The sequence below is a fragment of the Pongo pygmaeus genome, chromosome 19, assembly GCF_028885625.2.
Source record: "Pongo pygmaeus isolate AG05252 chromosome 19, NHGRI_mPonPyg2-v2.0_pri, whole genome shotgun sequence".
Classification (NCBI taxonomy): domain Eukaryota; kingdom Metazoa; phylum Chordata; class Mammalia; order Primates; family Hominidae; genus Pongo; species Pongo pygmaeus.
The window spans coordinates 9,981,078-9,994,826 of record NC_072392.2 but is presented as its reverse complement, the minus strand read 5'-3'; the positions used below and the strand labels follow the sequence as shown (position 1 = coordinate 9,994,826).

General features: G+C 48.0%; 1 protein-coding gene across 4 annotated transcripts in view; it reads left to right on the top strand.

Annotated features, from left to right (window-relative positions):
* The window catches only part of GAS7 (growth arrest specific 7), a 292,644-nt gene that overhangs the window by 161,028 nt on the left and 117,867 nt on the right, over window positions 1-13,749 (top strand). The window contains exon 1 of one of the 4 annotated variants that reach the window (XM_054459129.2): window positions 950-2,461. The exons of 2 other annotated variants lie outside the window; for them this stretch is intronic. In XM_054459129.2, the coding sequence (XP_054315104.1) occupies window positions 2,459-2,461 (3 nt within the window). In that variant the 5' untranslated portion in view covers window positions 950-2,458. Of the gene's footprint in view, window positions 1-949; window positions 2,462-13,022; window positions 13,174-13,749 lie in introns of those variants that run through there. One more of the 4 variants, XM_054459130.2, reaches the window with a different exon arrangement.

Here is a 13,749-nt window from a genome sequence, read left to right as displayed (position 1 = left end):
GGTCCATCCACATGGTTGCATGTGTCAAAATTTCCTTCCAATTAGCCAGGCATGGTGGCACGTACCTGTAGTCCCAGCTCCTTGGGAGGCTGAGGCAGGAGAATCGCTTGAACCCAGGAGGCGGAGCTTGCAGTGAGCCAAGATTGTGCCACTGCACTCCAGCTTGGGTGACAGAGCAAGACTTCGTCTCAAAAAAAAAAAATTCCTTCCTTCTTAAGGCTGAATAATATTCTATTGTGTTTATTTTACCACAACTTGCATTGTTTTCACCTTCTGGCTCTTGTGAATAATGTTGCCATAAACAGGCAGCAAGACCCTCCCTTCAGGACTCTGCTTTCAGTTCTTTTTGGTGTATACCTATTAATGGAATTGCTGGACCATATGGCAATTCTTTGTTTAATTTTTTGAGGAATTAACACACTATTTTCTGTAGGGGCTGTACCATTTTATATTCCCACCAGCAGGATACAAGGGTTCCAAAAGTTCTCAGTCCTTACTAGTGCTTGTTCTTTTCTGTTTTGTTGATGTTTATTTGTTTGTTTTGAGACAGAGCCTTGCTCTGTTGCTCAGGCTGGAGTGCAGTGGCGTGATTCTAGCTCACTACACCCTCCGCCTCCCAGAGTCTCCTGCCTCAGCTTCCCAGATAGCTGGGATTACAGGCATGCACCACCACGCCTGGCTAATTTTTGTATTTTTAGTAGAGATGGGGTTTCACCATGTTGGCAAGGTTGGTCTCGAACTCCTGGCCTCAAGTGATCCACCTGTCTTGGCCTCCCACAGTGCTGGGATTACAGGCATGAGCCATTGTGCCTGGTCTTGTCTGGTTTTTTTGAAGAACCTGTCCTAATGGGTGTGAGCTAATATCTCACTGTAGTTTTGATTTGCATTTCCCTGATGATTAGTGATGTTCAGCATCTTTTCATGTGCTTATCGGTCATTTTTATATCTTCTTTGGAGGAATGTCTTTTGCTCATTTTTTTAAATTGGGCTGTTTGCTTTTTATTGTTCAGTCTGGACTTTTTTTGGACCCGGGGTAACTGCAGTGCCTACCCTTTCAGCCACTGGTGATAGTAACAAAAATCCTAGCTTTCATTGAGCATTTACATTGTCCACTAGGTGAAATGTTTACATGGATGCCCCACCCCTACCCCCTTTAATCTCTCACAGCAATCTTTTGAGAAAGATACTGTGATCATCTGCATTTTACACTTGGAGAAATTGAAGCTGGAGCTGTTGCCCAGGGTCTTGCAGCTAGTATGTAGTAAAAACAACAGCTTAGCTCTGGTCTGACTCCATCCTTAGACAATAGTACTTATTTTCTTACCCCCACCCAAGGAGCTGGTATTGAAACCTCTTCATAAATAAGTTTATCCATTTGCTTAATTGGGAACCACTCGGTCCTCAGGATCTTGGTTTCTCTAGAAAACCATATTTAATTCTATATAAAGAATCAGTTCCTAAAACCCCAAAGGTTTGCATCTGAAAGGAAACACAGAAATATGCGGCATTTTGAGTGCTAAATTGTCAGCTGCTCCAAAAAGCTTTCTAAACGGAATGATAACGATATATTCATCAAGGATCCAAGCCCTGCCCAAGCTCATTTAGTTGGTGGCTGCAGTATTGCTCTTGGGGTCCAGGTCCAATCCTTTCTCCACTTGTAACTAATGACTTTGTGATCCTCAGGCCCCTTTCAGTGGAGACCTCACGTGAGCCTGTCTTTGTTCGTTATCTGTCCAGGTTTGGTGGTGGCAAGGGCAGAGTGAAGGCAAGAGACCTTCATCTCGCCCCTCTGGAGGCACCAGCTTTCCACACAGTGGTTCTTTGGGGGAGCATTCTCCGTTCTTTTTATGTTGGTTTTTATCTGGCCTTGGGTTCACACAGCTGGGGCCGGGGCCAGGGCCAGAGCCGTGACTTAGGGTTGGGAAGAAGTTGGCCAAAACATTCCCCAGTAGGGCTTGGGCAGGCCCAGGAAGTCCCGCCTAAAACACAGTGGACAAAGCTGCCCTTGTCCACAAGCCTGGGGTGGGAGGCATCTGGTCAGTGACACAAGCTTGGCCATTGTTTGTTGTGACCTCAGCCAACGTTTTTTAGCTGAGAAAGGGGAAAAAGAGGGAGAGTGAAAAAAAAAAAAAAAAAAAAAGGCCTCCAGAAACATTGCATCTGGAAAGTCCAGAACAAGTTGTTAATTTCCCAGCAAGCACTGGAGCGAATTTGGAAGGAACTGTGCAATGTAGTGGGTTCTTTGTGAAAGAACAGCAATAAGCAAAGCCACAGGAACCTCTGCTGGGGTGCCTAGAGCACTGGCCCTGGGCTAGCGACTTGCCTCAGCCCCATTTCCCGGAGAGGCTGCCATGGAGAGGAAGCCAGCGGAGTCTTGGTGCTGAGTCTGAGGGCTTCAGGCAGGACCCAAGACTCTCCTCTGAGGTAGCAGCCCCCAGAGAAGGTTAGCTGTTCTCTGATGGTAAGAATTGATTTTTCTTGCCTACAGATGTATGCTCCAGTTTGCTTTTCTCTGCGTGTTTCTAAAATGACTGTGCCATGTTAAAGAGGCAGCTCTGAAAACTGAGATTTGGGGTCTAACTGCTGAGCTGTGGTGGTCTGGGGACCCTGTGTGCTAGGGGGCACCTTTCACAGATCCAAGGCATGAGCAGGGAGAGAAAAAAAAAGACATGGGTCATTTTGTGAGAAATCAGGAAAAGCAGATGGGAGGAGGAGAAAGATTTATGAAGGATGTCTTGGAGAGGAAAGAAGTCTTGGCTCCCCTAGTTACCTGGGGAGCAGTTTCGTAGTTGGAGCTGTGGGATGGAGAAGCAGAGTGCTGATGTGATTTTAATGGAGTCCAAACCTTGCTTCCTCCATGTAACTTTTTCCAAGTAAGAAACTTGGATTTCTACCCACCTATCTGGCTTTTACCCCATGGCCCAGTCCTAGCTGGGGCACTGTAAGGCAAAAGCCATTTGAGGACTATAAAACTTTATGAAGGTAAGGGGAAGCTCCTGGGGTCATGGCTCCCTAGCAGAAGTACCTGCCCAGTAATGCACTGTGCTTCCAGGCTTGGCTGAGACATCTTTCCAGTTTAGTGGTGGAGGCTGTAACAGTGATGATGGAAGCTCTTCTGATACTTAGAGGTACAACAGCCTTGTTTCACCAATATTTCCACCCCCAGAAGTTACACATCCATCTTCTTTCTTTGCAAAGTAGGACCTCCAAGAGAGTGGCGATCACTCTCTTGAGGCTCTGTACAGCTGTGAGGGGTCCAGTTTGCATGGAAAGGCTGGCCTGTTTCGGCACATGGTCTCCCTCCAGGATGTGCTCTCCCACCTCCCTGGGCCCGTCAGCATCTCTGATTCTGGCATGGCTTCCTGTTCCTGCAGTGCCAGGGGAAGGGAGACGGTGCTTGTTATCCAGGAGCATCCTCTAACGGGTTAGTTGACCTAGGACAGTCCACAGCAGTGCTTCTCAAAGGTTAACATGCATCTGAACTACCCGGGGACCTTTGAAATGTAAGATCCGGTGCTGAGGCAGGGCCTGGGGCTCTGCATTGATAGCCAGATCCCAGAGAACTTCATGCTGCCAGTGCAGGGGCCACACTTGGAGATTTGCTGCTGTGAGGAACCCAGACCAATCACTCAAGTTCTGACCAAGGTGTGGCTGCCTTGGGTCTGACTGTAGAGCACAAGGAGTTCTGGCAGGCCTGTGTGTGGATCGTGGTTGGGTGCTTCATGGGGGTGGAGGGATTAGCAAAGAAGAAGAACACTGAAGGATGTGCAAGGATCTGGGAAGAGCCGAAGTCAAGCTCTTGGGAAAAGGGCATGTGGGGTGCAGAGGCTGTCGGTGGGCTGCCCCCAAGCTGAAGTGGACTGTGTGTTAGGGGTGTAATATGAGCAGTCAGCCAGAAGTGCTAACTGCTGACAGGCCCAGAAAAATTCCACTGGAACCCGCCTTTGGTGCATCCAGGGTGATGCAGAGACAGAAGCCCAGGATTCCAGGGCAGAAATCCAGTTGCTAGGCAGATAGAGCTAAGACCACTCACGTGACTCAGAGGAGTGACAGGGAAGAGGTGGACGCATCAGGACAGAACTCAGTGTGGTGAGAGGTGGAAGCACAGAATCTGGGGTGCAGTAAGGCAGGATCCTTTGTGTTTGGGGCACAGCCCATGTTTCAGGAACAGTCAGATGCCTCCTAGACATGATGCCCATGTCTACACTTGAATGTGACTTTTTTTCTATTAAAATGGCATGTCCTTAAAACATATATACTAATGCTGACATTTAGAATTATTGGGCTGGGCGCAGTGGCTCACGCCTGTAATCCCAGCACTTTGGGAGGCTGAGGTGGGCAGATCGCCTGAGGTCAGGAGTTCAAGGCCAGCCTGGTCAACATGGTGAAACCCCGTCTCTACTAAAAATACAAAAATTAGCCAGGCGTGGTGATAGGCGCCTGTAATCCCAGCTAATTGGGAGGCTGAGACAGGAGAATCGCTTGAACCTGGAAGGCTTAGGTTGCAGTGAGCCGAGATCACGCCACTGCACTCCAGCCTGGGTGACAGAGCGAGACTCTGTCTAAAAAAAAAGAATTATTAAGTATTAGGCTATATATATGTATATATGAAAGCCCTTGGAGACCATCTGGTCCAACTTCCGTGTTTTAGAGATGAAGCAATTGAGGCCTCCTAGCAGAGATGAAAGAGGTTGCTCAAGATCTTCCAGCAAGACTGCTGCAGCTTTACCAGCCCCGATTCCCATCCTGTGTTCTTCGCACGGTGGCACAGAGCAGTGGTAGGTCTCACACCTCCATAGCAAGGCCCTTGGCTGTCACCATTTGTCTACTTTATATGTGCCAGCGGCAGCAGCTCCAGAAATGTTAGTTGAATCGGGTTGGTGAGAATTGCACCCCTTACTGAGTCTTGGAAACGGTTCTAGCCCTTATTAGACTTCATTTCCCTCCAGAGCTCAGGGTTCAGACCTCATCAGGAACCATCTCTCGGAGTCAGAAGTCTTTGATTAGAATCACTTGGAGCACAGGCCGTAGGCACTGCAGTCAGTGGAATGAGTCTCCGTGTTGGGGAAATGAGCTGCTTCCATTTTCCTTTAGTGCCCGCAGGCCACTCCAGCCAGCAACTAGTGGCCACAAAGCCAGGCCAGCTGGATCGCAGGTGGGCCGTCACAGGCACCTACCCTTACACCATAATGAGCTTCAGTCCGTCTTCCTTTACAACAGCACTAATTCCCCGAGGAAGCCTGCTTTTGCCCCCGGTGCATCTGCGGGCAGTGGCTGTGTTGCTTGTGCTTGAAGATCCTTTCTGGCGAGCAGGCTGCTTTGCATGAGGTACCGAGCCTGTTACTGATCGAGCTGGCAACTTTGGACTCCCTCCCTTGCTTCTGAACTTAAATCCATTTTGAGTGCAGTAGGACGCTTGGTAAATTTGGTTCTGGGGTTTTCCTCAGAAGTCTAACAACTTTAGAAGGTGCTCAAAACAATGACATAAGGCATTTGGGGGCTTTGCAGCTTAATACTAAAGGAAGGCTAGGGAGGATAGTCTTTCTCTCTCTCTCTCTCTCTCTCTCTTTCTTTCTCTCTCTGGGCCATATCAAGTTTGGCAAAACCCTCTTATTCTCAGGCTTTTTCCACTGCAAAGGGAAGTTGACCAGCGATCCTCTAGAGGGGCCCTCACCCTTCCAGGAACTCCCTAGGGAGTCTGTTAGGTGAACAGTCCACAAAATGTCCTTCAAAAGTGTTTTCTAGGTCAGGACAAGTGATATCATTATAGATATCAACTAGCATAGAAAACCTAGGATGTATTTCAAGATCATTCATCTTTAGGATGAAGAGAGAAGTAGTGAAGTCTAGCCCAACTCCTTCCTTTGACAAATAGGGACTTTTCAGCATTAATTGGCCGTAACAGGGACCTGTGGCAAAGGGGAAGAGAATCCCCAACTGTTCGCCTCCCCATACAGACCTGAGGTCATGTGCACTATCGCATACCCTGATTTGGGCATGCATTTCATTTCCAATTTTTGGTACATCACTTCGCTTTGCTGGTGTCTCAGACAAGCCTTTCTTTCCCACCGATTCTAAGTCAGATTTGGTTGAGTAAGTGAAAGGGTATCTAGACCAAAAGAGTTTGAGACCTCTTTCTCTTTAGAGCCCAGAAGTGTTTGGAGGCAAGCTTGCAGCGAGCAAAGCAATATTTCATCAAGATTTGTGTCTTGTCAGTCCTCTGTCATCTCTTTTGTTTATGTGGCTGCTGTTCTTGGAAGCTGAGCTGGACATTTAACTGCCTTGATATTTCCCTTGTAGTTTTAGGCTGTGTTACGAAAGCCATCCCACGCATGGGTTATAGGACCACGAGGCTGGCAATCCCCCTATTTTACAGATAAGGAAACAGAGGCCCAGAGAGGCTAAGATAATTGTACACATCACAGCTCGCTGTCTGGGAACACAGTACCCCTTTATGCCTAGGCCTGTGTGCTGTCTCCTAATGCTTTTGTCATCCTGAGTTGGGGCTAGGATATCAGAATGGCCCACACTATTTTTATTCTGCTAGGGAAGGGGGAGGAGGAAAGAAGCAACATTCCTCAACAGTTCATCAGGAAATGGAGAGTTTGAATAAAATGTCTCTGTTAATCAAAAGCCGGTGAGCACAGTCATTCAGGTTTTCTGGCTTGAAATCCAGAAGCTGGAACCGGCTATTGGGAGGAGTCTACCTTGTCATTTAATAATTACATTTTTAATTGTGCTGAAACATCAGCACAGAGAGACCTTGAAATGGAACAAAATGTAGGGGTTTTTTTTGTTTTTTTTTTTTCTGAAGTTCCCCAACCCCTCCAGGCTTCAAGGCGGGGAAGCAGTCCCTGCTTCCCTTACTATTTCTGGAGCTGTTCTCTGTATTTCAGGGGTGTTTGTGGGATGACACTCCAGGTCCTCCACCCCAGATCCTGTGGTTCTAAAACACAGTCATAAGGCCTTTAGGCACCTGCTCCAAACCCCTCTATCAGAGGCCAAAAGAGTGACTCTGATATTTGGTGGCACAATTATGCTGGTTCGTCAATGCTGAGATTCTTCCAAAACATGCTGAAGAGTGGGCGTCTCTCAGATCCCCATCATGCCGTATGGCGCCGCTGGGGAGATGCCACCAATGAAAAGGACCGGCCATCTCAGATGCAAGAAACATGCTCACATGCAGAGTTTTCCTCATTTCTTCCATTGTCTCCTCTGGAACCCTATTAACTGGCCCTTCTGTCTTACATTCGTACAGCAGGTGCAACCACCATAAAAATCTCGTTCTCCAGAGTCAGAGGAGGAAGGGTCATGCAGGAATAGGGGTTCTGCAAGGCCCACATAGAAGGCGTTTCTTTCCTACCCTCTGCTGACCGCTTGATTCTTGGATGCTTCAAGGCTGTGACATGGCTTCTGACCCAGGAGGGGCCGTCCAACTCAACCTCGCAGTTTGCAGGATCATTTGCAGATCTTGTCATCAATCCTTGTCACCCCGGAGACTCCATATTTCCAGCTTGGCAAGTTTCCCTGTGAGGGTTGGTGGGTTGACTTCCTGTATCCTTGCTGCAGGGACTGCATTGTAATTATGTTCATCAAAATTCCTGGTTAACCAGATCACTCCATTTCTTTATAGGGTCAGAAAATACAGAGTCTATTGTTCTGTGTCCTCTCCCTGCTCAGTCTTGACAAACATACCCAATGAATTGACTGGCCCTCAGGGATGTGCTGGGGGCTTGCAGGGTGGCTGCGACCCTTGCCAAGCCTACCAGGAGCTGGATAGGTCTGGAGTGTCCCAAGTAGTTCAGCCTTCAGGCCCATGGCTGGGAGAAAACTCCCACGGCCCTAATGTCTCCCTCTCATGATGGGTGCCAGTGACAGCCACAGTGTGAATCTTCCTCTTGCCACTTCGTGGACAGAGGACAGTGATGGTGTTGGGGGGGAAGTAGCTAATACAGATGAAGAAGAGTATGCCGGACACTCCATGGCAACTGGAGTTGCAACCTGGTTGGGGAGCCCAAGCGAGTCACTTTTGGATTCGTCCAAGGAGGCTGGTGAGGGTGGGCATCTGATGTGAGCAAGTGGGATATTCAAGCCAGCGAGGTGCAGATTATTGCTGCCACATCCATTGTCACCCCATTCATCTGTCTATACCAAGTAGTGAGGCCTGAGGACACTTGGATAGTGCCAGGTTTGGAAGAGGCCTGAGGACATTTGCATCTAAATGACTAAAGCCTCATTTGAGAAGTTTCTTTTAGGGACTTGAGGAGGCAGCCTTGCTCACTAGGTGATTTCTAATAAGAAGGGTTTGAGGTGACACACAGAGGACTCTGGTAAAACCTCCGACAAATTTTGCAAATAGAGAACTGGGAGAAAGGAAGGTGACCCTCCTGGTTCTTTGGCTTCTTGCTGGTGAGAACTGCAGGTGTGCCTCATGCACCTGACCCACTTTTCACATGAATCCAACCACAGTTCCACAGGACATGGTCATGCTCAGGCCCAGGCCCAAAAATAGCCGCATGCTCTTCTCTGTGTTTTGGCCCTGGAAACCCTTTGAGGGCTTACAAAGCCAAACAGGTGTTTCAAATGAGGTCTTTGGAAAGCCCTGGATTCCTACTGATTTTTCCTTCATCCACAAAGTGCTTTGGTCCCAACCTATCCACCTGAGTGGATTCCAGGGCTCAGGATTCCCCGTGGAAGCTGACTGCCCCCTCGGGGCCAATACAGTCCGGTAGAGGTAAGACTCAAAAGACTCACAGCACCAGGGGCTTGTGTCTCCAAGGCCCCTTCCCTCTGTTGTGTTCCCTCTGGTTGAGAACCTGTCAGTTTCTAGGAAAAGACAAGAGTGGACATGAGAAGCAAGGACAGAGGATGGATGCCAACTGGTCAGGTACCTGATACCTGATATTTGGCCAGAGGGACAACAGGACACAGATGCTTCATTATGGGGATGGAAGGAAGGGCAGCGTTTTTGTTTCCATCTCCCTTGGTGTTCTCATGATCTTAGTGTCCCTTTTGTCTCTTGATCTCTTCTAGTATATATAATTATTATTATTATTATTATTTGAGATGGAGTCTTGCTCTGTCACCCAGGCTGGGGTGCAGTGGCATGATCTCGGCTCACTGCAATCTCCGACTCCTAGGTTCAAGCAATTCTCCTGTCTCAGCCTCCCTGGTAGCTGGGATTACAGGCATATGCCACCATGCCCAGCTAATTTTTGTATTTTAGTAGAGACGGGGTTTCACCATGTTGGCCAGGCTGGTCTGGAACTCCTGACCTCAAGCGATCCACCCACCTTGGCCTCCCGAAGTGCTGGGATTGCAGGCGTGAGCCACCACACCCAGCTAATTTTTGTATTTTAGTAGAGACGGGGTTTCACCATGATGGCTAGGCTGGTCTCGAACTCCTGACCTCAAGCAATCCATCTGCCTCGGCTTCCCAAAGTGCTGGGATTGCAGGCGTGAGCCGTCACGCCCAGCCTAGTAAATTTTTTTAAGTGGAGGGTTTTGTTTTGTTTTTTGAGACAGGGTCTCACTCTGCTGCTCAGGCTGGAGAACTGGGTACAAATGTGGCTCACTGGGGCCTTGAACTCCTGGGTTCACGTAATCCTCCTGCCTCAGCCTCCCTAGTAGCTGGGACAAAAGGTATGCACTACCACATCTGGCTAATTTTTAAATTTTTTGTGGCAGTGGAGTTGCTCTGTTGACCAGGTTGGTCTTAAACTCCTAGGCTCAAGCGATCCTCCTACGTTGGACTCCCAAAATGTTAGGATTATAGGCGTGAGCCACTGCACCCAGCCCTTTTCTAGTACTGTCTATATTTGAGACTCAGGTTATAATTCATTTTTTTACAGTATGTATTGAGAATAGCAACATGTATACATGGTTGTATAACTAGATTCATAATTACGTATGCATTTCTGTAAGCTGCTTTCAGATCAGCCTGGATCCTTTTGTACCGTGATTTCATCATTCTTCACCTTTATTTGTCTTGCTCTTTCAGGCAGTTGAAGTACATCTCTTGAGTACTTCTACTAAGGAGGACATGAGTACTTGTCTCTGGAAGAATATGTTTCTGTTGCCTTCCCTTGTGAAAGACAGCTTGGCTACCTTGAAGTACAATGAAGGTCTTGGTATTTTCCCCATCATGCACCGGAGGTGTCTTTTGAGATGAGGCTACAGAGAAGTTTGAGACCAGCCTTCTTTTTATTCTTGCACTGGTCTTCCCACGTAAATGATTACAGGACTTTTATCCTTATCTTTGCTGTGTAAATATGTTGTTAGGATATGTCTGCTGGTTGGTCTTTTGAAATCCACTTTGCCTTGAACAGCGTAGGACCTCCCGTGCAGCCCAGCTCAGGAACTTGCCTCCCCATCAACCTTCGTTTATTCTTTTTCTGTTAGAGCTTTTCTGCTGGTCTCCTCTTCAGGAACACCCAGTATCCATGTCTTGGTTTGCTGTTCTGTCCTCACATTTGCATTTTTCCCATTTCCTTTGCATTCTGGGGAAAAAACAATTCTCGTTTGTTTTGTACATAACTAATTCACTTTGTTTTGCAGTACTAATTCCACGTTTTATTGCAACCAATGTGCATTTTCCTTCTGTTAGAACCTTTCAGACTTCCCTATAATTTTTATCATTTCCTGTTCCTTTTTTATATCATTTTGGTTTTTTTTTTTTCCCAAACTAACTTGCCTTGTTTTGTTCTCTTATAAGTTTTTGCTCTTATATCATAATGTCATATCTTCCTGCCCGTTGTTGAGGTTGCTAGATACTTTTCTGAGATGTTTCTTCTGGATACTATGTGAGATCATGAAGAGAAGTTTGTGTTTCTCTTGAGGCTTCTGGATGTTCTTCCTCAATCTATTTTCTGCAATAAAAGAAACAATACATATTATCTTGCCTCCCGCTTCCCAGTTTGTGCAGCTCTTACAAAATACCCGAGACCAGATAATGTATGAGGAACAGGAATGTATTTATTTATTTGAGACAGTGTCTCTGTCGGCTGGAGTGCAGTGGCACAATCATAGCTTACTGCAGTCTCTAACTCCTGGGCCCAAGCAGTCCTCCCCCCTCAGCCTCTCAAGTACCTGGAGCTACAGGTGCGTACCACCACGCACAGCTAAATTTAAAAAAAGAAACGTTAAGGCCAGGCGCAGTGGCTCACGACTGTAATCCCAGCACTTTGGGAGGCTGAGGTGGGCGGATCATGAGGTCAAGAGATCGAGACCATCCTGGCCAACACGGTGAAACCCCGTCTCTACTAAAAAGCAGAACAAAATAAAACAAAATACAAAAATTAGCTGGGTGTGGTGGTGCATGCCTGTAATCCCAGCTACTTGGGAGGCTGAGGCAAGAGAATTGTTTAAACCTGAGAGGCGGAGATTGTAGTAAGCCAAGATCGCGCCACTGCACTCCAGCCTGGCGACAGAGTGAGACTCTGTCAAAAAACAAAACAAAAAAAAACTTTATTTTTGGAGAGATGGGAGGGGGGGCTGTGGGGTCTCACTATGTTGTCCAGGCTTGCCTTGAACTCCTGGCCTCAAGCAAACCTCCTGAGTAGCTGGGATTATAGGCACAAGCCACGGTGCCTAGCGCAAGAACAGGACTTTCTCACAGTTCTGGAGACTGGGAAGTTCCAAGATCAAGGTGTTGGCGGGTTCTGTTGTCTGGTGAGGGCTGTTGTCTGCCTCCAAGATGGCACCATGTTGCTGTGTCTGTGAGATAAAGGAATAGCGTGTCCTCACATGGCGGAAGGCAGAAGGGCAAGCTAGTGAGTGCTGCATGAAGCTGCTTTGATAAGAGCCTCAATCCCACTGAAGGAGGTGCCCTCATGGGCTGGTCACCCCTTAAAGGTCCCACCTCTTAATCCTACCATGTTGCCAACACCTGAATTTTGGAGGGGACATGTTCAAACCATAGCAGAGTCCATTCAATAGATCCATTAAGAGCTGGGATTTGTTCACAGGTGGAGCACACACACCTTCTCCTCCTCCCACTCCCATTCCCTGTCTGCTTTTTTTGGTGAGATAGCCTCCTCAAATGTTTCTGAAGCCTAGTTCCTACTACAATTCTCAGTTTTCATTCATTCATTCATTCATTCATTGTTCTGGGCACTGTGCTGAGATTAAAGCTATGAAAAGAGGGATAGGGACGTGGCCCTGTCTTCCCGAATCTTATAGTCTGTTTCTTTGTTGATAGCAGCTGTCTCAACCTCCTCCTTCCAGGCCATGTCTCTGAATCTCTGACCTTTAGAAGAAAATGAAGACTCTGCCAGGGTCCAGCCTGTCTCCTGCATAACTACTGGGTGAAGACTGCAGTCCTCAGGATGTGTTGTGACATTGCCAGGGGTCCCCTCCTATTTTCTGTGCACTGAAATTTCTGAGTATGGCTAGAAAGGCTGCTGGAGTTGGGGAGCGCAATACTTTCACCTGTGAGACAGGAAATGCGCCCAGTATTCTTAGAGACACAGACTCTGGGGCTGGTGATGTCACTGTTGCTTGATTTGTGTCTTAACCCAGGCTGGAGGAGAGTATCCTTCTCGGGTAGCTGTTCCCAGCTCTGTGTAGGAGTCTGCCCACCTAAACAGGTGTCCACCAGGAAGGCGTGACGAGGGAATTAATTGCCAGTCTCCAGCCCTGCTGGGTCTTGATCTTCCTGGTGGGCTCTGGCAGCCCCATTAGTAATTGGTTGACTCCCTGAGGAATGCAGAGCTGGCAGTGGGGCCACTCCTGGCTGCTGAGTCCAGGACTACTCCGGGACTCAACCCTCCCAGGAGTGCCCAGCCATGCCCTGGCTGCTTCTGGGTGTCCAGCTGCCTCCGTGGTTGGGGAAGAGAGAACTTGCTGGAGAGTCCTTTGTGGAGGAGCCTTCAAGCAGTGCCAATCACGGCACTGGGCTCATTAGCAAGCATTGCCATAGCAACGGGTCTGCCAGAAAGTGGCTCGTTAGGCTGACAACTTCAGAGCTGTTATATATAGATCTGGGTGTGGGGGGAGAGGGGGTGTGGGGCCCTGTGGATATGCTTTTCTTTAGAGCTCCTATTGCTTCTGGGTTTGGGGTGTGAGAGGACGCAGAGTGGGAGACCTTAAAACCGTCTGATCTGGCTGCTAAAGCGAGTGTCTAACGACCACCCATTAACGCCAGCAAGTAGCGTTTGCTCACGGCTTTAGAAGGTAAGAGTCAGGTGTTCTCAGAAACCTCTGGAGGGGGAGAGAGTCCCGGAGGTGGAGGTGGCACCCAGGTTGAACTTGAGCTTGAAGCATGGTGGGAGCAGAGTAGCAGGGTCTGTACTGCCTGGAGGCTGCAGAGACAACCTCCACTGTCTGTTAAATAGTTTATTTGAAGGGTTTGGGGCAATGGGACAGAATCTTTTTCTTTAATAAGTCACTGTGCAGCCCAACACTGTCTTTTTACAAATCATGCTTATAAAAATTCTACGATCTCAGTTTTCATTTCAGAAGTGATGTTTTTTCTCAGTTGCTGCCTCTAACGCTGCAACGGAGTGGCTTCAGAGCACAGGACTCACCCAGGATCACTATTACAAATGCAGCCTCCCAGGCTGCTCTGGAGACTGAGTCAGGCCCGAGAGTGTGCACTTGAACTCACATCCCAGGTGACTGCTGGGGTGGCCCACAGTGACCATACTTTGAGAAACACTGCTGTAGGGGGATTTGTTTTTGATCTCTAATCTCTGGGTGACTTTGCTTGCCTGCTTTTTTTTTTTTTTAAAGGAGGAATCAGTAGCCACC